This window comes from Pelmatolapia mariae, linkage group LG6 (genome assembly GCF_036321145.2).
Source record: "Pelmatolapia mariae isolate MD_Pm_ZW linkage group LG6, Pm_UMD_F_2, whole genome shotgun sequence".
Lineage (NCBI taxonomy): Eukaryota > Metazoa > Chordata > Actinopteri > Cichliformes > Cichlidae > Pelmatolapia > Pelmatolapia mariae.
The window spans coordinates 36,448,584-36,475,693 of NC_086232.1; the positions used below are offsets into that span (position 1 = coordinate 36,448,584).

Here is a 27,110-nt window from a genome sequence, read left to right on the forward strand (position 1 = left end):
TATTCACACAAACTAAAAACAACGCCATTTCCTGTTCTTGTGTTTACTTAGTAAGATTTGTTGACCCCGTTGCAAATAAAATTTCAAATTTCAAGGAACACTTTTTTGGTCATTAGGCAAATAAGACTCTGATTTTTGTTTTTTAAATATTCTCAGAAATGAGGACTCAGAGATTATTTTAGCCTGGAATTTGAAGGACAGTACAGTCAGTGTGCTACCTTGGTGGTGAGTAAAGAAAAGGAGCGGAGGGGTCTTCATGTTAAAAGGGAGTTTTTTCTTTCCACTTTTACCAAAGCACTTGCTCACAGGGGGTCATCCGATTGTTGGTGGTTTCTCTGTATTATTGTAGGTTCTTTCCCTTACAATAAATCCTTACAATTTAAAGCTATACAAATAAAACTGAACTGAATTGAATTGAACGCCATTATTTATGTAATTATTTCATGTTGTTTCTGCTGTTCTCACATTTTGCTAACAGTCTCTATGGGTTTGGTGCTCCTCATAGAAGGAAACTGTGAAATATACTTTCAACAGTTATTGAATCTTCTCAATGTGTATTCTGACTCAGATCCTGTGAAGAGTATAATAAAACAGATTACAAAGTGCAAACTCTCCGATCCATATCATATTTTTTATTCCACATTTTGACACGTGCAACACCCTTATTGCAGTACCTAAATGAAATTAAAACATACAGCTACAGCATTGTCTGTAAATGCAAAAATAGCACAACATTATGAAAAATCATGCTTTAACAACAATGAAGGACTGCAATATTAAGTCCTATGAAATACTAGTTGCATTATGTCTGTGTATGTCACTAGACATAGATTGTCACAACTGTGCAGTGAGTAACTGCAGCGTTTTTCTTTATATTAATAAGCTCACATGTCAAAAATGTGTTTTTTCCTTGAATAAACTCACAAATTATTGTGGTAGGAGATCACCTTTGTCTGCCCTACACAGAAATATTACAATAACTAATCACATTTCTATTTTGCATGCAGAGAAAGTATGTATAGATACTATGTAATATGTGTGTATATATATATATATATATATATATATATGTGTATATATATATATATATATATATATATATATATATATATATATATATATATATATATATATATATATATATATATATATATATGTCAGCATAGCATCAGAATCTAAACACTCAAACTAAGCCACCAAAAATCGGTAGTGTCTTTGGAACTAAGTGCCCCAAAAATTTTTGAGTAAAAGTAAGTGAAACTTTTTGATATGTTTTCTCCAAAAAAGTTGAACACTTGGCTCATTTGTGTATTATTATGTAGTAATCTGATTACTAGAAATTTGACAGATTCTGTATTTTTCAATAATGCATATTGGAAATCAGTGAATAACTAAAACAGACTGTAGATAAAGAGTATAAAGCAAGTTTAACTGCTAAAAGCTGCATGAACACAAAAGCATTTCTATCTTGTTTGAGCAAAATGTTTGTGTCTCCGTCAGCTTTCAGGTACTTTCTATTCATTACAACTCTACTACCATGCTCTGATATTACATGTTCCTGTGGAGTGATCAGGCTGAAAGTGTGTTGTAGGAGGTTATGCACAGCCATCTGCTAAACACTAAGCTTGTTGATCAGTACAGCTGCAACACCTTTTTCCACTGGTGTCCAGTAGAGGGCCCACTAAACCATTCAAACCCAGATGCAGTGAAATACCCTCCAGCCAAGTCTCAAAGTGAACAGTCATGTGGAGCATAATGGAATGCTGAGTAGCACAAGACATAGTAACCAGATTTCTACAGCATTTCTATGGCTACGTTAAATTTTCAACACATTTGTTTTCATCTATTAAGCCTCTGGCTAACTTTTCGTGTACCCTAAATTTTCACACTTAGCCACCATTCCTGACCATGCTGACAAGAGAATCTGCATCTCCCTGAGGATCCAGGCCCAGCCTCTGGAGGTCCAGACCCATGGCTACCAGCATCTGGAGCAAGGTAAGCTCCTGCTGGGTGGTCTTATCCACCAAAGCTGGGCAGGTGGGGTTACACTGTGGCCACTGACAGGTATCCACGAGGTGAAAAGGACATCCTTTAGCCGGGGTCCTGTTGTTACGTATTGCTTCCAGACTCCTGTCCCAGCATTGAAGGGCGCGTGGCAGAGACGTGCCTCTAACTTGAAAATTTGTCCAGTTACTTTAGGAACAACAAGAAGGAGAAGTTATGAATTAGAAATAAAGAAAGAAAAATGGGAAGGTTGTCAGAGTTAGTAATTAAGGACCAGAAAAGGGCAAATGGCAGGAGACTGTTTTACTTTAAGGTTTGCAACTGCAAGTGTTGCAACATACAAAGCTACAAAAGACCTTGAACTTTCAGCTCCTGACTGTGATTGAAGTATACTTATATAAGACTGCAATGACCCATCAATGTCCATGTGAACAACTAAATAATCTCTATGTTAAAGTGGTACTGGGAGGCTAGAGAAAGTGTGAAGTGGCATTTGGTGACAATGTGGTTTGATGAACAAGCAAAACAAAAACAGCAGCATGAGCTCACTGGGTAGAGATGACTGCTGGGGAGAAAAAACAAGGGTGCCAGGTGAACTTGAATATCCATTCTTACCTTTTGGTAATTAGTGTGTGGGAGAGACAGGACGGAGCAAATACAGCCCTAAAAGACACGCAAAGAGAGAGCATTTGTTAAAATCCATCTTGATTTATTTTTCAACTAGCTACAATAAGATTTGAATCTAGTCACCGCGTGATGACGACTTTTCACAGGAATGCATAGATGGCACAGAGAACTTCGAGGAACTGTTGGATGTTAACATAGAATTTGATTTTCTGCTGTTTTAAATAGCTGGCAGTTCACTCAACAGTTACAGGCTTTGACATGTAAATGCTACTTCTGTGAAATGTACAAATGGAAAGTGGATAGTAGCTCACCACCACTGCTCTGCAAGCTCTAACAGTTTTTATAATTATAAATTGTAGCTTGAATTGATTTCCTGATCTATTAAAATGAATCATTGTATTTGCCACTATCAATGGTCAAGAATATAAAAAGAAAACACTAAAAAGCAGTTCCGCTTTGTCGCAAGGGCTTAATTTCAATTTCAGGTCCATGTGAACGGAGATGTTACGGCTTGTAATGGCTGGAAATCAATGAGTGCTAAACATACAGTTTTTATGTTCTGTTAATGTTAGTAATGTTTGGACGTCAATATATGATAAGTTCTACGGAACTTACGTAACATCTCTCAGGGAGTTTTTGAGCTCCAAGCCCAGGTTCTGGATGTACTGCCACTGCTCCTCAGACATGCTCTGTCCCCCTATATAGATGTTTTCCACCCTCAGCTGTTCCTCATCAAACAGCCACTGTACAATAAACACAGGGGCTATAGGGAAAATAACATTTAGTTGATCAAATGAGTAAATTCAATCAAGTCTATTAGTCACTTCCTGCCAGTTATTAAGCTGTATCCACACACACACACACACACACACACACACACACACACACACACACACACACACACACATATATTCCCCTGGATGACTAGGGGTCAAACAAAGTCAGGAACTACCTGAAGAGCTACATAGGGTCTTTTTACGTTCACCACCATGTTCATGATCTTTTTTTTCTGTGTGTACAATTTCATAAGATCTGCAGTTTTTTGTGCTGGCCTCAGTTGATGATTAAATTTGTTATTTAGACCAGTCTCTAAAAAGTTTTTATATTCAACAGCCAAAATGAAAAGATCCACCAGTTAAACATACTGTTACTAGCCACAGTGGCCCCCTTTTCAATGATTACAGTGAACTCAGGATGTCATGATCTAAAAGTTTATGCACCAGCATGGCAGTAGTTTACATAGAAAATCTCTTTTCTTTAATTTCAGACCTTGATTTTGAGATTTTGACTAAACATGTGCTTTTATATGCTTTGCTGATTTAGCAACTTTAAAATTTCATATATGTGACAATAAAGATCTTAAAAGTTTGCATCGAGGGCTGTGATATTCAGAAGGCTTCTATAAAATAGCTGCACTATTGTTGCAATAGTGCTCATTATTTCTGAACTGCTCAAGTCAGTTATATGGTGCATTTAAATATAAAACATCATCATAACCAAAGACACCAGTCAACACTCACAGGTCAAAGTAGAGTATAATCTATGACCAAAGAAGCACTTCCACTCCTCCCCTCTTTTAAAGAGCTGCCGACATCTGTCAGGAACAACCCCGTTCCACAGCCTGAGATAATAACGCACAGTTAATCAATAAAATTCAGGAATAATATGATTTTCAAATCCTACATCGGGCATAGGAAGAGATCTAAATATTGTCTTCACCTGAGTCCAATCTTGATAGCATCCTCAGGTGAGCAGGAAACTGTCTCAGGGCAGTTTGGTGATCTTTGCTGCTTGCTCTCCAGAAACCAGCCTGAGTCCACGAGGCCTCGGACCTGAGCTTCTGCACCAAGCTGCTGGAGCTGACTGGCCACCCTCTCAATGTTGAGCAAAACACCTGTTCCACCAGCGCTGCAGGGGAGCCAAGAAAATTAATAAATAGTTTGGCTTTGAGGGTGACATTTTTGTTTAGGATATCAAACTGACAGTGCATGCCAGCTCATAGCAGGGAAGTAAACAATTAGCAGGTTTCACATTCAGTTGATCCTGTTTTAGGGCCCGGGGACGTCTCAAGAACCATGCTGCTAACCTGGGAGGAATGTTCACCATTACAGGGCAAGGCCCTTTAATAAACATTATGTCACTGATCACAGTTGACTGTAAACATCTTCATTGTTGACAAGAGGATGCACCCAAAATAGGACTTTAATGGTAGATATGGAGACGATCCAGATGGTACAGAGACTCTTGTCAATCAGAGCACAATAAAACAAACTCACCTGCTACCAGACAGCATGACAACCTTGGCCTGCTTGATTCCTTTAGGGATGAGATCTTTGATGACCTCACGGATGATTAGGGATCCCATGAAGTTATATTCAGCTGATAATAAAGACAAGTATGAAGTGACTTTTATTCTCTAATTAACTGAACATTTAGAGAATACATGTTTTCTTATATCCAAAGGAGCTACGGTTACCTTATTGTAAAAGGTTTGAGGAAACTTACTTGCATTTGTATTCCTATCTCTGACTTTGTCCCTGCCTTGTCGTGGCCTGGAAGGGGGTGTTGGTGCAGGCCCAGTGCCGCTCCACACATCACTGGAACAGTAAGGGATGAATCTGCCATAAAGAAGACAATCACATTTGTTAGACTAAAGCTGGAGGCCCTGAAGTTGGTTTCTTCTCTCCCCCATAAAAATCACCTCAGGCTGGAGCTGACAACTTCTGTCATATATCAGAAAGTGGCAAATCTCTATTTTGATCACACAGCCTGCATGTTACTGAATTTCAGAAACGAAACTTTATCATTAAAGATTAAAATTGCTTGCATTGATGAAAGCAGAAAGTTAAAAATATCACCCAAAACACTACACGCATATGCAGCACTAAGATGCAGCCTGTTCACCATGCAGTATATATCCTGCTGTGCCACCAGACTTTTCAGACATTTCTTTCCTCAGGCTGTGCGATCACTAAAGTCATCCTCGACATTTCAACATAAAAAACAATCTTCAAAAGAAAGAAAGGAAGGAAAAAGAAAACAAAATAAATTATTTATTCGTCATTAATCGGTGATACAGTTTTGTTGTTGTGCTGCATAATTAAGTAATCTTGTCTGACATAAAAAGGGTCACTGACAGTGTTGCACTCACAAAGAATTGTGTTTTCAATCCTTTTTAGCTTATTTTAGGTCAAGCATATTTCCAGCTGCATTAAGAAGATATGTTTGCTGAATCCCTGATTATGCAACCTTTTTGTTGTTGTTGTTTTTCGATACAGTCATTTTAGGAACTGTAACATTAGACAATTTGTCCAACGTTTCACACACAAAAAATAACCTAAAACAGCTTTAGGAAGCGACCTTACAGCTAAACACAAGTTTTTTTATAACATTTTTCAGATTAGTGCACAGAAAAAAAAATGCACATTGTTAATTTAAGTTAATTTAATTTAATATAATTTTTTTCAGTTTTGGCCTGGATGTTTACGGATATTTGTAAATATTTATTCAGCATATTTTTCCTTAATGTAAGTAATGAACTGGAGAAGTTTTATGACATCCAATAAAAAAATCTACAACTTTACTCCTTTAAAGAATGAGTAAAGAATCCATAGAAAATACACATACTCAGTAGCACTTACACGTAGAAAACCTTACAGTTTTAGTCCTAATTTTTTAATTTTGAAGGTTTTTACAAAGACATTCTTCATAAATGTTACCAATCATATCTTGATTTACTGAATATTCTTTCCTAACAATTATTTTTCTGTCAAGAGGGTTTTAATATATATAAAGTGACAAAAGATCTTGATGTAAAAACATTTCATTCTGATGTACAAACATGTGTTTATGAAGTGTCTATTTAGTAAGATAACACTTCATTTACATATTCAAACATCAAAGTTCAGAAAATTTATAATACAAAAGAATAATAGTCTTTATATTTGTAAGTTGAATGTTTAATCCTACTCCCCTGCAATGTCTCCCATTATGTACAAAAATTAATTAATACAACAACTATGGGAACAAAGAAAAAAGTTGTCTTTATACGCCTTCATTAACTGCAAAAATACAAAGCACATCTATGCAGGTACTTACACAATATTTGCGTTATGCCAGTGTGGGTTTTCCTCAGCTTTAGAAGATAATATTCCACTTCCTGTAAATCCAACAATCACTCATTAAACAGATGTCCACTTGCCTCACTAGTCAAAGAAAGCAACTCTGTGGAAGCATCTATGAAAGGCATTCTGAAACACTGTCGGCTGACTAACCTCTTTTAGTTTCAGGCCACCCCGATGAGCTCATTAGTCGGGGGATATTTTGGTACCTGTAATCACAGGTCTCTCTGCTGTAGCAGCACCAGCCACCTAAATATAATAGACACTAATATTAGACATTCACATCCAAGATAGGGACACCCTTGTTAGCCCATCACACAGGCCTGTGAGGAATGGTGAAAGCAATGGTTGCACCTGTAGGCTGGTACACTAACAAGACCATAGTGTGCATTAACTGCATTATTATGGGGTCTTTACCTTACAATATAAAGCAGCTTGAGGCAACTGTTGTTGTGATTTGGTGTTATATAAATAAAATTGAAAAAAGATAATAATAACAATAATAATTCACAGTTGAGCAAAAGACTAGAGTGATCTCTTTAATTTACAAACTGTCAGCATGCAGATTGCTCATTTTTGCTGATTTGTCACTCAGTAACATGCAGGAAAATTATTTGTGTTCGATATCAGAGTACAAGTAAATTTGGAAGACACTCCACCGGTGTTAACCTCATTTCAAGTCTGTGACACGCAGCAACCGAAAAAGTTGACAGGACAAGATGACATCCACATTAAGATTCCAATGGGCGGGTGTCACGCTAAAACAATCCGACCTTAGGGACTAAATTAACCATATGGGGTTTTAAATACTCACCTTCCAGAAATAACAACCATCGGCGGCTTCCTCTGAATTCCTTTAGGTAAAACCTGTAGAACAAATTAATGAGGATGAGGAGAAAGAGAAGATAAACCATCTTTGTAAAATCACTGACTCAATCAGCAAACAGACATTAAAGAGCAAAAACAACCAGAACTTCTCACCCAGCTACTGTCCCATCATTACATGTAACTTGTGTGTTTGTGAGGTAGTGCAGCCTCATATCATCTGTCTGTTGTCCAGCTCCACGAGTCCCTGCAGCACCTTCCTGTCTTGATTCGGCTGAGCCTCCGGTGTTTCTGGAGGTGCTTCCAGTTCTTCCAGTGCTTCCTGAAGTAACATCAGCTGCGGAGGCAGACTGGCCAGCATCACCTTGTTGGATCCCACTAGACTTCTTTGTGGACTTTCCAGTAGCTTTAGCATTACGGTTGTTCTGACACCACAGTCCCCCAAGCAAGAGCAAGAAAACAAATGGACCCAGTATCTTCATATCTGAGGCAACATAAAAAATTAGGGACATGCTGATTAATTCATGCAAAACATGAGAAATCTTCAAAAACTTTCCAACTTGCAAAGACTTTACCTTTCGAAGAAGAATCGGTTTTGAAGATTGCTGCAATGAACCCCTCACCCCAAGGGTCAGGCAGATAACTGGTTCTGCTGGAGAGAGAGACTGGTGAGACATTCAGTGCACTGTGACAAGGTGCAAGAGGAGGGTCCCAGTCATGAGTAAGTGATGAAGTCTTGACCAGGTTTTGATGAAGGCTGCAAATCAGCGACGACCTTTATAGTGCCACCATATGGATCAGATTTCCTCCCATTTTCTCTTGCAGCTCCTCTCAGGCCCTGAGATCATCTGGTGACGACACACCGCAAGGGGAGGTACTGGATGGTTAGTGGTGAGGAGAAAAGATAACACACGCATCTCTTCGACATATTTCAATTCGTTGCACACACCCACCTTCAAGCACTTTCCCAGCTGACCGTACCTCATGCACAAGTTCTTTTTACCCCTAACCTCCTTCTTCTCCCCCCTCCATCCGCTACTGATTGCCATTTTTTTTTCTTATTTAAACATCTACATGGTCAGCATGACCGCACAGTCGCTTTGCATGGAATGTGACCCAGAGGTCATTCGAGCACCCACCTCAAACATTTTCTGACATGGGAATCAGTCGTACCGTAAGGTTCCCGCATGGTCAACAGTCTCAAAGCACAGGTGGAGGAGACTCTTCTTGGTTGTAGCACAATACGCATTATGCACTGCCTCATTCTTTTAAGTACTTTCAGTTTTACGAGAATAACAGAAATTTAACAATTTATTTACTGGGGTAAAGTCATTAAATAACTAATATAAAGTATAGGAGCGTGGTTTAGTCCTTTTCAAAGGCACATTAACAAAAAAACATATTATAATTAAAAAATAATAGCTTCTGTTCCTTTACTTCATTTAATAAAAAAGTGTTATTAAAGAACTTAAGATAAAAGGTCAGGCCTTTGCAGCACACAAATTATTCTTTGTACTTGTTTTATTTTAAAAAATGGGGGAAAAAAAGTTGAAAACTCTACAAATAGAAGGATTAAGGCCTTCTACTTATCAAAATCCCCATTAAGGTAATTCTTTGGAGCTTATTATGTCATTTGACAATCTGACTATTTAAGCATATTGTTTTTATTAACTCAAATGCAGGAAGATTTGTACAGTCCTCGCACAATTTTCAGTTCAGTTTAATTTTCAAGCACTTCTTTATGCAGATGATACCACTTAACACTTAACAGCTCCACTGTAAGACTTAACTTTAACTATTTTGCCATATTTCTGTGATCTACAGACGCTGATTATAATTAAAGGAGGACTGCTGAAGCAGTTTTATATACTCTAACCCCCTTTTGGTTCTTGTCTTGGGCTAATCACTCAAGCTAAAAAAGTTCAGTGACTTCTATCCTGCAGAATTAAAGGTTTTGTGCAGTGATGGTAACTTTACCCACAGCTTTGCAGAATTCTGTTTGTCAGGTTAAGTTAGTTTGCCTTTGGTGATGAAAGCGACAGAGTATTTGAAACTGATCTGTAGCTGTCGCCCCTGGGATGGCTGTAGGGTGACGTACCACCGATCACTAAGGATCATGAGCCCCAGAGCTCTAAAATTCTCATCAATGAAATGCACACCATCCCAGAGTGTCAATCAAAGCAAATAATGATTGCTTGGAAGGCCAGTGGCTACACAAGGCAGCGCAGGGCTGTATAGGGTAGTCTGGGCTGAAAAGACTGCAGGGTGCACATTTCAGAATGATAAAGCAAAGAAGAGAAAAATAAATACATTATGCCAAAGGCAAATTGACATCTCTATTGGAAAATTGTACAAACAGAAAACAGCACACTTACAATCAATGTAAAAATATCAACTAGATGCTTTTGGAATGATTTAAATCTTAAAGGTACATCCTGTATACAAACATTCCTATCAGGATACAGCCAAATGTCTGAATGCATTCTGGATGTACAGAAGAAAAATCATGATATATGATGATATAATATGTTGTCTGCAATAACCACCCAACCATTTAAAGACTTACAAACAAAGCAGACAGTTTTTCTTGGGTTTGTCTTATTGCCTTGGCATGAAAATGGTATTTTTGTCTCATTTTCAAGCACCTCGTGCTATTTTATCTACTTTCAACTATGGCCAGAAACAAAACAAAGCTACTCAAAAATATGTCTGAGATCGTATGTGCCTACACGCAATAAAAATGTAGCCTAAGGCCTATACCGAATTTGATCTACCGAGCTGAACAATTCTTCATTCCTTCAGTTGTCTTGAAGCATGCACACCACCATCTGTCTTCCCAGAAATCAATGCAACAATCTGTTTAACAGATACCTCAAATAGCTGAAAAACGAAAGAAGTTGCTGTAAATCTATCACCATTTCGCGAGAATGTCACGAACAGAGAGATGGCATTGCTGCTATTTTGTTATTCTTTCATATGGGATTGGACAGAGTGATACGTTTTTTAGTACAGGCCTCAGATCAGCGGATCAAAATGAATTTGTGCTCTAGATCTTGACTGATTCAACTCCCAGAGCATTTCAGTCTTGTCCCTTTGTAGCTTCTGCAGCAGACACTACCAGACCACCACAATCACACACTATGAGTGAGACCAGACATGCTTTTGGAGCCTATCACATGTGTATTTTTTCCTTTGAAAGACTAACATTGTAGATAACACATAAGGGGCTTGTGTGACATGCTGAACTTCACCCTGACCGGGACAACAACTTGACCCCTTGTGCAGCATGGAAGGCATTCTTTCTCCCCTTGTGTTGTTATGTTTCACAGCGAGCCTCCAAGGTCAGGATACCTCAGGCTTCGGGTGGTCCGGGCACTTTGTCTGCTGTGCATGTGTGTCATCACCAACCACAAGAGCTGAGGGCTCAGCCATGAGCGAGAATATTTGACGGCTGATAACTTCAAAGAACAACGATCCAGGGACGGCTGTCGTGATCTAAATTCCATTGCTTACACTGAAGCACAGAGAGGTTGCGACCCACGCGTAACAAGTATAAAGTCCAGCCCTCCAACTTTTACAGTAAACCTTTTTCTTTAGAATAATTAAAACTCTCATGGGCTGCATCAATACACCAGCAAAACTTTAAATAAGCTTATGATCCAAACCTAATCGTATCTTGAAGCCTCCTTTTCATGTTGCATGTAATCTGAAAATCTGCAAGAGCATCACTTTGAATCTGTGTTGTCACCAGCAGTGGAGGGCATAGCTGGACATCGAGGGCCATGATTAATAGGTGATAAGAGTGGCATCTTTACAAGCGACACGAAAACGAGCCTCAGGCAAGAGATATGAGACTTGGCCAGAGCACTACTGCCAGAGCTCTCCATTCAATCAGTGAGGATGACAGAAAGAGCCTTAGCGGGATCGGTGTAAAGCGCTGAGCCACTGCAGGAGGCTAGCAGGTGGGGTGGGAAAAACTATTCCTTAAACCAGGTGTTAAGAGGCCTTGCATGGTAACCTTCTGCAAGCTGCTTATGCATCACAGTAAATTGAGGAGGGTAAGCAGCAGCAATACAAGTTGTTGAATTCTGGGGGATGGGGGTGTAGTGTAACATACAGAAAAGGATAGATGACTAATGAATAAGTCTTGTTTGCTTTGACACACTGCAGCTCATTCTGCTGATCCCTTCACAGCCAACTATGTTCTGTGTGCACTTTATTCCGATTTCAGACACAACTTCATCCAAGTATGTTCCTTGAATTCCACAAGGAAAATGTTGATGTACAAAGGGCAAACAGAGATCAGAACACTAAAAGCCTCACATCATGAAAGCATATTGCAGATTTGTATTACTGAAGTTCATAATGATGTTGCACAACTTGCACACGTTCTGTTTTTCCCCGAACAATTTAAATCAGTGGAGGTACAATTTGGAAACGACACTGGCAGAGAGGAACCTTTTTTATTATTTTTATGGACTTTTACACTTTCTAAATATTCTTTTAGATTTGCATTAATTGCTGAAGATGTTTTAAATATTATATACAAAGTAAATACTAAAATAAAGCGACGTGCTGGTAAGTTCATACCCAAGCAGCAATTCCAGGGCTGAAAAATGAAGTCAATATAGACATTGCAAAAACAATACAGTTAACAGTTCCTAGAATGACCACTTAAGGTTAGCTGCAAGAGCAACCCGTCCCCATCACCCCCACGTAAAATTCAAAAACTGTATATGAAAGTCCGATGTAGACTCTACATCTAAAAGGTGAACCCAAAAGTTTAACCTGTTCTTTCTAATAGCTGGCAAAAGCAGACCCTTCTGGTTCAATTCAGACTGTGGCTGTGAGAAAATGATCATTTTGTAATTATGATTTCTGATTTTAGTCAAAAAGGACAATAAAGAAGGTCATGCTTTATGGTGTGTCTTTTGTAAGGTAGCGATTAACCAGAGCCAAAAGTGGATCTACCGGTGGTGGAGTGATTAGCATGTTGACTGACAGAAAGAAGGTTGAACTCTTACCTCGACCTTTCTTTAAGCCTTTCAGTGCAAAGATATGTATGCATGTTAATTGGTGATTGTCTGTTCTTGGCAATAGATTGCAAATTGCTGTATGAATGTACACTTTATATATATAACTTGTAATCTACAGCCCTTTGAATGGTCAGTAAGGCTGATAAAGTATCATAGAAATGTGAGTATCCATAACATATAGATACAGTCTATAGTTATATAGACATATTTACAGACTTTTTTAAGCTATGTTCTCCTTTTATAAAAGCAGGTTTTATAACTCCTGGACTTGAAAACTATAAAGGCTAAAATTGTGCATTATCAGGGTTGTAGCCTCTCTGAGTGAAAGGTGTTTGCAGGTTAAACCTCATTAGCCTGGTTGTCTGTTACCACCACAGCTGATTTGAAACAGGTTTGGTTTGGTGACTTTTGGCAGATTTTTAATGCAAGTGCTAATTAGCAGCTGTGAATGCACCTATCTAAATAAGATAGCTAGCATTAGCTGTTCACTTAGCACTGCTCTCTCATCCAAATATGGTCACCTCTGGTGACAAGGAAGACATGATGAAAAGGCTCTAATGCAAATTTCAATTATTGAAAATAGACATTCACAAATAAGTGGCTGAAGTCACAGTGGCTACGCCCATTTACATTTATATACAATTATTTATAGCTTTAATTACTGACTTTACACTATGCAGTTCAATGGCTTTGCTCGTGTCTTACCTAAGTGGGGCACTGGTTCTGATAGAAGGATGGTTGTGTTGGTGCGGGACAGTCAATAGCTTTAAGCATCTTTGGAGCTCATGACATAGTGGAGCAGCAGCGTGGCCTTGGAGTCATGCTGGATGAGCCACCATGCCTGTCAGTATATTGATTGATACCAGTGGAGGGGTCACGCCATGCTCAACTCCGGCACTCAACAATAAGTCCTTCACACAAGTCCTACAACTTCATCAACAAACTATCACACTACCCCACGTGTAGGTCCCATCTGAAAAGAAGATGGGACATAGATGTCCATTTTGATGTCCATTTTCCATTGATTCAAATACATTTCAGTTAAATAAAATAGTTCTTTATTAAAGAAATCATATATTTCTTATTAAAGAAATCATATATTTTATACCACAATGAAAAGGGATCATTCGGTGCATCCCTAATTAAAATTCCAAAAGAATTCATCTACTTTAGTTTAGGATTCTCTGTGGATGCTAAAGAGAAAAGGAGACATGTAAAAAGGGTTTAAAGGTATGTGCCCCAGAAAGCAGTTTTCCAGCTGAGGATTTTGGTTTTATTTGCAAAGATCATGATGAAGCAGTTAAATCACAAAAGCAGCATAGTATTATGTTCATACTGATTCTACAGCCATGCATATACGCACAAAATATTCTGCCAATTCATGAATCATATGCACTTAGCAAAATTACTGGAAATGGTAGGGATGTCAAAACAATCCATTTCATTTTTGTTGAAGGGTCTCTGTTGAACTTACATTTTACATGAAACATTGCTTGATAGCGTGTTTTCATACTTACTGATTCAGTGGATTTGACAGAACGAAAGATTTGTTGCACTCACAGACACAAATAGATCTATACTCCAGACTTAACTTCACCTAAAAGTTCTTTGATCTTGCAGTTCTATATATTGAAAATCATTCTGAAATGTATGTGGTTGAATATGGATAAGTTTTTTGATATGAATTAAAAAATTTTAGGTTTTGCACAGTTTAACCTTCCTAGAAGACTGACCTTGATGTGTTTTTCTCTCACCAAAGCCGTTGGTGGTTGGCACTGCACGGCAGGCCATAAATCACAAATTCCAGCTTCCAGTGATGTCAGTCCTTTGCATCTTGTGTTGTCACTTCACAGTGTGAAGATGTGAACACGTGGTCACTCTTTCACGCCACACACCCCTCAGTAACCCAAAAGATTTCCAATATGTTTAGGCATTTCGATGCATTTGTACATACACATATGCACAGAGCACACTACACTCATTTACATGTCGTTAAAAGGGTGGGAAAAAATGAATGTGTTACAGCTCAAACTAAAATTTACATAAGTTAGTTCCTCAATGCAGAACAGAGATCTAAAGCATATAGTAACATCACACCACAGGTATTTACTGTATGTGCAGACATACCGCAGAACAGTAAAATGTTTACTGTTTGCTATTTATAGAGCATGGCCGTTGACCTGGAAAACCAGATGTAGATGAAAAGCTCCACTGAGTCCTCTTGATTTATAAAACCCCCCAAAACTTCAGATGGATGTAAATTTAAAATATATAAACAGAATGCAATGACTTGCAAATTATTTAAATCCTATATTTCTGTAAAAATAGTACAAAGGCATGACATTAAATGCTAAAAAATTAGATTTTATTTTTAGATATTAATGCAGCATTTTGAATTTGATGTAGCAACACATTTAAATAAAAAGTTATAGGGGCAACAAAAAACACATGAAACATGGTGAAACATCTCACATTTAACTAGTAACAGGTTAGTAACCTCACTAACCTGCAACTTCAGAGTCTATCATATATATATATATATATATATATATATATATATATATATATGTATATCACCTCTTGAAAAAACAAAGTGATTGTATTTGAATTAAAAAGAAAGAACACATGTTGAAAGCTGCCAGACATTCATTAAATCATATGAAACTACTAGCAAAATTCTATCTACTTAATTCCTTGTGCTCTCAGTTCTAGAGAAGTACTTTTTTGCTATTAGTTATCATAAACCCCAGAAAGGCCTTATTACTGGCAAACACCAACTATTAAAGCCAAGAAGTAATAAAATCTGTATCCGAAAGATCTTATGACTTATAGGGATTTGTATTTTTCGTGCTGCTGAAGATTTACAACTGCAATTATTCATGGGTAGCAAGACAATCCCAGTTTAGTAAAGTTTTATTGCTCTCTTCAAATTCTTGTTGCCATCTTCTCAGTCTGTGTTTCAGCAAATTCCTTTTGATACTGAGAAAAGAACCTAAACAATGCACATGATCTCCTGATGGTTTTAAATGATTGAAGAATTGACCAGAATGTGCAGGCATTGTCTATATATATATATATATATATATATATATATATATATATATATATATATATATATATATATATATATATATATATATATGTATGTATAGCACACCATTTGTGTTTACATATGGTAGATAATTTAGATGTAGTCTATAAGGTTAAAGGTTATTAACACCAGAACTGTGACTAAGTCATCACTCGTCTTTTTATATACCAGTAATTTCATCAGCTAACACTACACTACAAAAGGAGCTTTACATATGTTGCTTTATTTAAACAGTTACACCTTGCTATAAAACTGTCAGCACTATTAATCGGGTTCAAAGATAATGTATGATGATCTACCTTTGATTTGCAAAGCTGCCTACTGTCTCATGTTTCTGATCTATAGTGGGTGACCTCCTGTGATTATGAAAGTGAATGTCATGCGTTTCCATCCTATCCTGAGATCGTGAGAATACTCCAGGCTTTGCTCACAGTAATTAGTACTTGGTGACGAAAATCAAATAACATGCAGTCAATAAAGGCAAGCAGGTACAAATAAAATGGAAAAATAATGGGGAGATGGGGATTATGGCAGCCACACTCATGGGTCAGTTGAACTACCTACTGTAATTATAAACTCTATGTATAAAGTGGCTGTAGCGAGCATTCATCCACTGTAACCCAATTCATTTCTTTTCCTGGAGCATCGAGTTAGCTTTTTTGGCGATTCTTTGTTTATTAAGCCAGATTTAACTGTATTCGTATGAGAGGATGAAGTGCTTAGCTTGGTTCACAAAGCGCATCCAACCAGGGCTCAAATGTGAGCAACAAAAGGTCTCGAAAGCTGCACTTCCTCAAGCAGCCACTTGAGGCTGGGTTCAAAATATGATCCTTACCCATAGATTACCAAACTAAAATGACTACCAAGAGTCAAAGAAAAAGGCACAAAGTTATACTGGTGCTTTCCTTTTACCTCGAACGTTGGAGCTGGAAATGACGTCATACCCGAGTTGACAGCGCTCCAGTAGCAGTAGTCAGAAAAACTGGTGTTCGTTTGCTCCCTAGCAAGTTAGCCTTTCAGTTTTCACTGGAATATAACACAAACACTTTTTTCCCTCCCCCCATTAAAAACACTGCTGTAGCGCATTCATGAATACACCCTGGTTTAGTTTCTGTATTTAGCGAGTAACAAAAACCTGACGTACCTAAAACACTGATGGACATTAAACAATTCTATTTTTCAGGAATGAAGGATAAAACTGCATATTAACCCCTGAAGTCAGGTCTATTATTAAAAAAAACAAACTCCTCTGACCTTATGCTAAGGTAAATGGATCTTCACACAGGGCTGCAATAGCATAAAGCAAATGTAAAGATTGACCTGCAGTCAGGCACCCACCATTAAAAAGCAGCTGAAAGTGAAATCTGCATATTTCAATATCTAATCTAACATGTGCAGGCTGAACCTCTTATGATCGCACAATCAAACTGAACATTTTACTATGACTCTGTCTGTGGTTTTTATTTTATTTTTTATCTTTATCAATTCACATACAATGAATAAATATCAGATTTTCAGTTTTTTAAATAACATTATTATCTGCTCAACCAACAGGATGATTAATACCCCCCACTACTGGCCATGAGTCAGCATGTATCATATGCTTATGCTCAAAAAAAATGCTAAAACTAGGAGAAATCAGGTTTGGGTCACAACTGAATGGACATATGGACAGAATGATACTGAGTCAGGGGGGGAATGAACATTTGGCTCAAGCTACACAACCTGATGAATATTAGGGGCCCCTGGACAAGCCTTCTTGCTCAGTGACCTAATGTACCCAGAACAGCTGTGTGAGGCTGCTTAGCAGTTAGGCCTGGATGACAAGTCATTGCTCAGCTTGATATATGAACTATTACATGTGAAACAGAATGGTATGGTGGTGGTAGCGGTGGTTGTGTGTGTGTGTGTCTGTACTTGGATTAATATGTTCTTATCATGTGTGTTTAGGGAGTCTAGCTTTTGGTCAAAGGCAGCTAAAAGTTATTAAAATATTGGTCTTTGCACTCTTGCCGAAAGAGAAACACTGAAACAACCTAAGGCACAATTATATGAAAAATATGTTATGTATGTGGAGGTAACTGGATACATGTACAAATGGAAATATCTAAAGTCCATGAGTATCTTTATTTCACCAGTTTCTCACTTTCTCATCAACACTCTGACACTTATCAGACAGGCAGACTGACCTTCCTGCAGCAAGCACAAAAGTAACACAACACAAAAGTAAAAATTTGCCTTCAGAAAACAGAAGCAAGGCCTGACATTTATTATAGAAATGTCTGCCTCCCAGAGCCTGTGTATGTACTGTAAACAACACCCAAGACAGGTAACACCAAGTGTCTCTATTTTAACAGATATGATCAGGTACAGGTACAATGTGTTGAAGTGCTTCATTTACATTTACAAAGATGCAGAGTGAGAACACAAGTCCAAATTAAGTCATTTACAAAATTGAGTCAGAATAACAAAACAATTCAATTGCTTTAAGAACAGCGTTAGATACGTTGGGAAACATATATTGCAGCTTTGCAACCTAACTGTATTGCATTTTTTAATAGCCAGTATCCAGGTACCTAAAACACAAGAGGAAAAAACACACACACAAAACACACATTTAGGCAGCAGTACTTTCAACAACTTAAAAATTGTAAAGACAGCTAAACACTCTAATGAAGCAATATTTATTTATTTCTATGTGGAGTCATTTTTCTAATTGATATAAAAGTTTTCGGTGCTGTCAACAAAGCAAAGGTGGCTATTTTAAAGAATCTAAAAAATAAGAAATGTAAGAGTTATTTATCATTTTTTTCTCTGGTACATAATTCCACATATCTTGCTTCATATATTTGATGTCTTCAGCATATATCTATAATGTAGAAAGTAATTAAAAAAAAAAAAAAAAACATTGAATGAGAAGGTGTGTGTTTTGACTGGCAGTGTGTATATATTACATTTAAAGACATAAAATACACTTACATTTTCAGCATCGTGCGCCAGTCCTGTATCATGATGTTCCATCTCATCATCTCTAAATTCCTTTATCACCTGTTAAAAATATTCATGATAAAACAAATTAGTTAAATTAATTAATTAAATTTCACTGCACAAAATTCTAAAGCTATTTGGCCTTGAGTTGGTTACATTAAATCCATTTTCTTTTCAAAATAACTGCAAATAAATCAGTCATGAAAAACTTTATACACCATGGTCAGAAAATGTGTATCTAATAAGATCTGCTTTGTGCTGAAAAGCGCTTTGTCCCCATCTGGAAAACATCCAGAGAGGTAGAGTCACTCTTGAGCTCCTGACAGTATATATGAAAAAGCCACTGGTGAAATGCCAATTTTATTCCATGTGCTATGATCTGTGAAGCTGCGTTGGTGTGTGGAACTTGTCCAAATTAGAAGTTAAATAAACTTCGACCTGCATCAGTGCGCAGTAACAAATGTCAGTAGCCATTAAGTGATGTAATTGTGTAATGGCGAAAGCACTGAAGTCAAAAATGTCAAAAATCATGCTGCATAGCCTTGGAGAAATTGCCTATAAAACTGTAAAACTCTCCAAGTAAACCTGAACTGTACTGAACTGCTTAGATAAACAGAAAAAATTCCACCCACGAATAGATTTAACACTGAAAGTCAACAGTGATCCAGGGAGAGAACGAGGCTGTGCCAGAGGTTTGACTGTGGTTGGCTTACATGAAAAAAAGGGGAAAAAAAGAAAATGATCCAGCTGCTAGGATTACACTAAATAATAAATGAGTGAAGTAATCAACAAATACAGTTGTAATTTTTTAATAAATACAATTAGAAATATGCACAAGCTAACTATAAAAGAACGAGACCATTTCAGACTCATATTGGCATTAATGGAATACAGACATCATTGAATGAAATTTTCCTCAAAGTTTGGTCAAACACAATTTAAGGTGGCTTTATTTATTTGCTGGTCAGATAACTCTTACTTAAATGTAGTAATGTTAGTAAAAGGTGATTAGTGATTAGGTACAAAGCTGTATTAACTAGCTTGAAACTGAGTTTAACTGATTAATTATTATTTAGCGTGGCTTGTAACAATCACCATAATCAAAAACATTCAACATTTATTTCCATTTTAGTATGCTAGACTCTAATCTCTTTTTTTTTGGAGGGGCAGGTGCCTAATATCATCGCCCTTTGGCACCTCTTTAGACTCAGCTGTTGCCACAATCTCATAACGAACAGTATGAATTTCATGCACAGTAAAGGGCAACCACAGAGCAGAGCTACGGAGATAAGAGACTCACTTGTAAGAGTTCAGTGTATCTCTCTGGGTCCTTCTCCATCAGAGTTCTTATCTGGTTGTTATAGTGTTCAGTGATACTCTCTTCCACTGCCACAGTACAGGCCATGGCCCCTTCTTTTCCCAGTAATGCAGATGATGCCCCTTCAAAAGAGAGAGATACATACTGTTAACATTTAATGAAGAGATTTCCTACTGCTTACTGTTTATACACTTGTTAATGACACCTCAGGGAGCCATTGTGAAATTCAATAATCATTACTCTTTGATGCATTTGTTTATCTTCTCAGCAAAATTTGTCTTTATGTGTTGTACCAACCTAATACAAACCCAGCAATATTCCAGAAAGGTAACAGTGCTGTGGGGCGAACTCTGTTCTCAGCAAGAATTTCATTGAATTTCTCAAGGTGTTTCTTTTCTTGATCCCACATTTCCTGTAGGAAAAAAGCGCACAGTGCCAAAATCTATGGACATATACTCATGATGAAAACATACGAACACTTTTAACATTTTTATAACTGTATTTATATGGAGAGGACCAAGCACCTACGCATGATTGGTTGTTATACAAGAAAGGTAATAAGTTTACGTTGATAGAAATCCATTAGATTTCTTGTTATGTCTGATCTTTCTATAAGCATATACAATTTTATAACACTGCTAACACACTTCTTTAGGCTTTTCCTAAACCTGGTAACAACAAAGAACATGTTTGATTTACTCAAAGCCTTCTGTCACTGACATTTTTGCAGTGCATTCCATTAAAAAAAAGAGGGGGGAGTGTACAGCTGTCTACAATTTTTGAGGTGTGGAGATATGAACGTCACTTTCATTTTTATTGCACAAAAAAATCAGGACCATGAGGCTAAAGTGCAAACTGCACACAGAAACAACTATCCAATGCAGCAGCTAACATTAGATCAGCTCTTTCAGTGATGAGCAATAAGGCCTCTGTTAGTTTAGCCTCTATTTCTAACAATTCCTAGTTCTATATGCCATGTCTAGAGAACTGACTGTGAAGGAAAGATCTTGTGTATGTCCTCGTTAGTCAGTGGGAATTTAGACTTTTTATATGGTTAACTGGTAATCATGTGACAATTCTTCTCAGGTTGTAGAAGAACTAGGATGTAATTTGCAGGGGAGTCTATATGTCCCTGCCTGTGCTAAGAAAGTTTTACTAAAGTTTTTTTAACAAAAAAAACGAGAAATGAACTGGATTCAGAATGTTGGGAGACTCAGAAAACCCCTAGAAATACTGTTTATCAACCACATGCCTGAGAATTAACATCAAACAGCGGTGAGATGTGCAGCCTGTTCTTTCATCTTATTGAATTTCATCAGCTTTGCATCTGACTGCTGTCTGCAAGATCCTGCAGAAATCATGTGCACGGTTTACTGGCTTTACGTAATGGTGCTGCAGCTGCTGTAACAGGCTGATGGAGAGGAACAGACATACTCGTATGTAAAAAGATCAACCCTAATACAGGCATCTTTCACTGCATCATTCAGCTTATTTCATTTTAAATATTGTATTTAAGAGGAAGGAAGAAGAAGGAAGATTTAAATGGATTGCTACGTTCGCATTTGTCCAAAGAGGCAAACATGACACTAAGAGTACTGTGCATAATCATTTAATTAAAAGTAATTTGAGTATTCTTGTAAAAGCTGCAGTTATGTTTAAATTTATAATAATTCAATAAACTTAACCACAGCAACAACTGGGGGCTGAACCCCCCTGTTATTTATTTGTTTTTTTTTTAATAAATTATAATCTTGACATGACACAGAAGTAATGAAATGATCAGTTTATATCAGTTTATTCGGTTAATACCTGAATGAATGGCCCAGTCTTCGATCGACCCAACACTGCCATCTGGCCGGCGTAGATGCGGTTGGCTCCATATTCTCCAGCATGGTCCACGCGCAGCATCCGGTGCACCATCTCCTTCTCCTCACTGTCGCGCGGGGGCGGAATTACACCGTAAGCGCGAGAGCTCTGCTGCAGAGTTAGTGCTAAAACAAAGTAAAAGACGTACGTAAAGCTCCTTCAGTCAACCGCCTTGAAGCTGAAACATTTATAATTACACGACTCTTAAGTGCCCACTATGAAGGTCACGCATTTACTTCGCTTACAAACTAAGTAAATGTCAAGAGTTTGAGTTGAGAAAACTGACAATGACGAGTAATCTATCAAATATTTGATTTAGGCTACATTACGTTTACAAGTGTAGACCCAGTCTAGTCTTACACCTACAGATAAACGTAAACTGTATGCACTGATAGACGTTACATATTGTGAGGGTTAGATAAGTGTTTTTAGCATGTAGCACCGTAGCTCCCAGGTATCACTGCTTACCTCTGCATTTTAAACACTGACGAATCATTGCTGTGCTGTTACTCTGTGACCAGTGGCAAAAAACTCTAAGTGCGGCTGTCTGCATGATAGTCCGGTAATGGTTTAACTAGCTGTGTAATTAAAAAAAACGTACAAAAACATGCATCAAACTGACATTGAACGCCAGTAACTGCACGTAACGGACGTCTGCTCTTCTTCTTCGTTTATTTAATTGCGGGCGCCAACTAGTGTTTAGGATGTGTTACCACCACCCATCGAGTTTCCCTCCCTGGGAGGAGGAATATTTTCTCTGTCAAAAATTAAACTAAAAACTACGTTTTTGAAGTTTTTGGAATAATAAGTTAAATTTAGGAAAATAAAAACCAGTCAGTTTTTTTCGTTGTAGCACAGCCTGGCTGATGATCAGACTTCTTGACAAGATAGCTGCCTAAACAGTAAAGTGTTATATTTTGATCATGATACCTATTTTGAAGGTCGCAAATATTGATCATGCCATTTTATTATATTTAAAAGTTAGGATGTGGCATTAACCCATCACAGTTGGTTGCTGGTTATTCTAATGTGTGAAGCACAGAAAGAAATTTATAGGTTTTGCTATAATTGGTTGGGTGTGTTGCACAAACTAATTAGTAAAATAAACTGAGAAGTAAAAGAAGTTTCTGAACAGCCACATTCAGGACAAAATAACCTTGTTTCACTACAATGTGTCCAATAATTTTTGAGGAATAGTGATTCTTGTGAGTTGTCCCCTCACCTCAGCCTTCATATGACTGTTGCTCTCTAAGCAGGACTGCTGTGGTTAAAAAATAAAAATTCAGAAAATTCTTCCAACTGGCATTGAAACTAGCTTGGCTGTTTCAGGCTGTTTTTGCTGTGCGTGTTATACTAAAAGAGTATGAAATACTAATATGCAGTAAGTAAAAGTAGCAATACCACAGTGTTAAAATAAAATACAATCCCAGCCTATCTAAGCCTATCCCAGCTGATTACCACTCCTACTCAGGGCAAATATATAGAGACAGAAAAACACATATTACATGGGCATGTCTTTGAACTGCTGGAGAAAACTGGAGTCCCCGATGGAAACCTACACAGGCACATGGAGAACATGGAACATTAATTGAAATTCAATTTAATTCATATAGTGACAAATCACAGTAGCATCGCCACCTCAAGACAGTTTATATTGTAAGGTAAGGACCCTACAATAGTACAGAGAAAACCTCAACAATCTGATGACCCTCTATGAGCAAGCACTTGGCAACGGTGGTAAGGAAAAACTCCCTTGTAACAGGAAGAAACCTCTGGAAGAACTGACAGAAAAGGGGAAGCCACTCCACACAGAAATGCCCCAGTTAACCAGAGGACTCAAACTCAAGATCTTCATGTTATGTAGTGACAATGCTAACCACTCCACCATGTGCTGCCCAGACTCAAACTTCTGTTTATTCGTACTAAATACTAGTTAATGCCTCAAGAAGGAAAACTTAATCATCAGAATGGCTAATTTCAGGATTTTACACATTGTACTATAAGATATTTATTGTTGATTCATTGAGAAGTACATCTCTTTACATTCCCCAGCTTGTTTAGCTATTTTATCCCCTTGTGATTTACTCCCCATATAAGCCTGACCTATGGTTCTATAAGATGTAGTTGCACTATTGTTTAGTATGTTTAACAGAGTGTATCTGGGCTGTTTAGGTAGCCAGTTTAAAAAAATAATATGTCCCTGTGCAGTTTATTTTGTTCAATCCACTGCAATACTGTTACAATGTATATAATTTTGGAAACAAAGAACACCTTAGAGATTAAGTTTCCTTTGATCTGTCAATCATAATCTATATCTGCCTTATTTCCTTTTGAAAAATAGTTTCTATAACTGAAATAAAACCAAATTTTCTTTAAAATAAAGATCAGAGAGAAGAACATGTCAGAATAACCACTACAAAATGAGCTAAAGACCTCTGTGTTTCCTTATGTAACACTTTTTCTTTTACCATTTAGTCACTTCCCAAACAATTCCTTCCTTCCTGCCCCCGTGCAAAATTATAGTGCATATATTTTTGCATATCCAAACATGTCTCTTTGTTTGCACACAGATCAAAATATCCTTAAAGGTTCGTCACAGGATGGCATGCTTTTTAAGAATCATTCTATTAAAACAATAGCGAGAACCTTAAAGAGAACTGATTTATATTAAAATTTTCTGTAACGATTTTTGTCAGTACTGGAAATCAGAAATTCTCTTGACTAGAATAAAGGTCTGGAAGCAGTGGATCATCAATGAAGCTACCTTGTCTGAAGGTTTGGTTTGTTGATTTTTAATGTGAGGCTTGCAGTCAGCATGAGCAATTTAGAATATTTTATTAAAATATTGCTTAGCTTACAAAGATACCAGCTCATATTAAGAAAACACAATGAGCTTTGAAGTACTTTATTAAAAATCATTATACCTAAAATATTCAGCACAAAGCTGCAGGTAGTTCTTTGGTGCAAGAAGAAAGCCTGAATATGTTCATCAAGAAAACTGAGAAACTAAGATACATTATATAATGTAGTCTTATTTAGTTGTTGTGCCTCCTCATTCTCGGTGTTTGCTTCAGCATGACCAGGAAGGACTCAAAGTGATCTGTTGTATAATCCTCCATTGAGTCACTAGCTGCTTATTGCTGTGCAGGTTCACAGGGTCAGCATCCTGGGCAACTAGTCACTAGCCTGTCGCAGGATTATATCACAACACAAACAAATCCACACTAAACACGTAATTTAGAGTTCAACCAGTTCACTCGGCCTACGTATCTTTGCCCTGTGGGAGGAAAACAAGTATTTAAAGAAAAAAGTAAATAGAGAAGAGAAAATTACCTTCTGGTCGCACATGCTCATTTTTTCTGCGTCAAACAAATCATGAGTTTGCCTTTTGTTTAGGCTTGTTATATAAGGGAGCAGCCGAAAGTGACACAGAATTTAAGACTAAACATTCAAGCGACAAAAATGAGGGGTTTTTAGGAGCAACTAGAGATGCTGGTGATAGTCAACAGATGGCAGTGTTGCACAGATTAAGATATTTAAGCAATCTCTGTCCTCTCCAGCTGGTCCCAGATTCCATGGCAGTTTCAACTTGTTGATATGCACTTCAGTGAGGCCTTCCCAGCATTTTTTTAAATTTTATTTTAAATTAAAAAAAAATTGTGAAAGTCACCACCTTAAATCATAATAGCTGGTGGTCTAGGCCTAACCCACCACCTGTCACTGTTATTCGCCTGCATGATATTACTTTGTACTTTTATTTAGTAAAATGTTTCCTGCTTTTGATGAATAAAAAAGAACTACTTTGACAAAGCACATAAAATAGTTAGGACAGAGGAATCTGTGGAATGATGAGGTCGACTGCTGCATAGCTGCGATGGTCATGAGTAAACAAGGCCAGGATAGTGAATGGTGGGGTGTGTCGGTTTTGTCTGTGTGTGTGTTTGTGGTGAGACGCCCGGTTATGTGTTTCCCTATCTGTCTGTCTGACTGTGGGTGGCTACATATGTGTGGCTGCACGTCGGTAAATGTGGTTTGCCTTTGTCCTTTCTGCCGGTGTGTCGGCCATAGGTGTGAGCGAGGCTAGATTAAAGTGAGCAACTTACCCAGGAATACAAACCCAAACAGGTCCTGGGTTGATTTTGTCATTTCTTTTTTTTTAATATTCAAAATATAATTGTATTTATTTCTTTGTGAATTTACACTATAGCCTAAATCTGTCCTGCATTAGTATAATTTTGTGCTGATCTTTTTAAGTTGGTTACTAAAGGATACAAGTTAATATCCTGTTTTATCTCGATAATGTGGGAACCTCCAGGGCTGATAAATAAACCCAGTTTAGAACTGCTAGGAATGACTTCTCGAAGCTGCCTCCAAAGCCAAGTCGACTACCATAGACACCCATGTTAAAATGCCCAAAGTTACAGCCAAGTAAAGAAAATAAAACCGTTTTTAATTTTATGACTTTTATGGAGGGGTGAATTTTTATAGAAATTCACGAGTTTAAATTATATTGAGGTTTAAACTTCTGCTTAATTATGTGGCCATTTTATATCATTTTATATATCCATTTTATATCAGGTGGGTGGTATTTACTCATGTTCAGCATTCAGCTGTGTTAAAAGACAGTATATGGAGCTTTGGGGTTTCTCCAGTAAATAGTTTTCCGTTAGCCCAAACTAATTCCATCCATCCAGCTTCCACTTATCCAGTTCAAGGTTGGGGGGCAGTGGAGGCTACCCCAGTTACTATATCGTGAGAGGTGGGGCACCCTGAACAGGTTGCCAGTTTGTCGCAGGGATAACACTAAGTGATGCCCATTAACACCTATGGCCAATTTAGAATCACCAGTTAAACCCTATGCATGTCTTTGGACTGCAGGAGGAAGGAGGAGTACCCAAAGTGAATCCACACAAACTCAGGGAGAACATGCAAACACAGCCCCAAGCTGTGAAGTAAAGGTGTGCTGCACTGTTGTGCCACTCTCCAAATTTAGCTTTCCCTTTAATATCACAATATCATATTAATAACTAAGCTACATTCAGCGATAAGTTCCATCATCAACTATAGTCAAGTTCAGCTAAAAAAGAAAAAAAGGCTTCTTTTGAATCTACAGAAGGCCATAGCTACCATCTATATGCATATGGACTGTTGTTTTTGTCTGCTTGTTTATTTTCTTTAAAAAAGTTTGCTAGAATTTTCTTTGTGGCCTCTTAGGGAAAATACAAGTTTTATAT

General features: G+C 37.5%; 2 protein-coding genes across 2 annotated transcripts; both read right to left on the reverse strand.

Moving 5' to 3' along the window:
* Positions 1–1,175: 1,175 nt before the first annotated feature.
* notum2 (notum pectinacetylesterase 2) lies at positions 1,176–8,413 on the reverse strand. Its single transcript, XM_063475479.1, has 12 exons — positions 8,153–8,413; positions 7,734–8,061; positions 7,567–7,619; positions 6,906–7,001; positions 6,730–6,790; positions 5,137–5,249; positions 4,908–5,010; positions 4,351–4,539; positions 4,152–4,252; positions 3,247–3,394; positions 2,620–2,667; positions 1,176–2,193 (listed from the first exon to the last, which is right to left on the reverse strand). The coding sequence occupies exons 2-12, from the start codon at positions 8,057–8,059 to the stop codon at positions 1,890–1,892; spliced, it is 1,542 nt and encodes a 513-aa protein (XP_063331549.1). The 5' UTR covers positions 8,060–8,061; positions 8,153–8,413; the 3' UTR covers positions 1,176–1,889.
* Positions 8,414–15,853: 7,440 nt separating this feature from the next.
* On the reverse strand, positions 15,854–22,529 carry coq7 (coenzyme Q7 homolog, ubiquinone (yeast)). Its single transcript, XM_063475480.1, has 6 exons — positions 22,345–22,529; positions 21,820–22,001; positions 20,308–20,422; positions 19,993–20,132; positions 18,684–18,752; positions 15,854–18,280 (listed from the first exon to the last, which is right to left on the reverse strand). Exons 1-6 carry the CDS (start codon positions 22,427–22,429, stop codon positions 18,203–18,205), a joined length of 669 nt encoding a protein of 222 aa, XP_063331550.1. The 5' UTR covers positions 22,430–22,529; the 3' UTR covers positions 15,854–18,202.
* Positions 22,530–27,110: the final 4,581 nt, after the last annotated feature.

Excerpts from the sequence above, each read along its gene's own strand:
- coq7 (XM_063475480.1), bottom strand. The coding sequence starts at position 22,429 with ATGCAGACAGCCGCACTTAGAGTTTTTTGCCACTGGTCACAGAGTAAC. Across the intron at positions 20,133-20,307 it reads TATTGCTGGGTTTGTATTAG|GGGCATCATCTGCATTACTG; the intron begins GTTGGTACAACA and ends TCTCTTTTGAAG. Across the intron at positions 18,753-19,992 it reads GATACACTGAACTCTTACAA|GTGATAAAGGAATTTAGAGA; the intron begins GTGAGTCTCTTA and ends TATTTTTAACAG.
- notum2 (XM_063475479.1), bottom strand. The coding sequence starts at position 8,059 with ATGAAGATACTGGGTCCATTTGTTTTCTTGCTCTTGCTTGGGGGACTG. Across the intron at positions 4,540-4,907 it reads GTCATGCTGTCTGGTAGCAG|CGCTGGTGGAACAGGTGTTT; the intron begins GTGAGTTTGTTT and ends GCTCCCCTGCAG. Across the intron at positions 2,668-3,246 it reads AACTCCCTGAGAGATGTTAC|GGCTGTATTTGCTCCGTCCT; the intron begins GTAAGTTCCGTA and ends CGTGTCTTTTAG.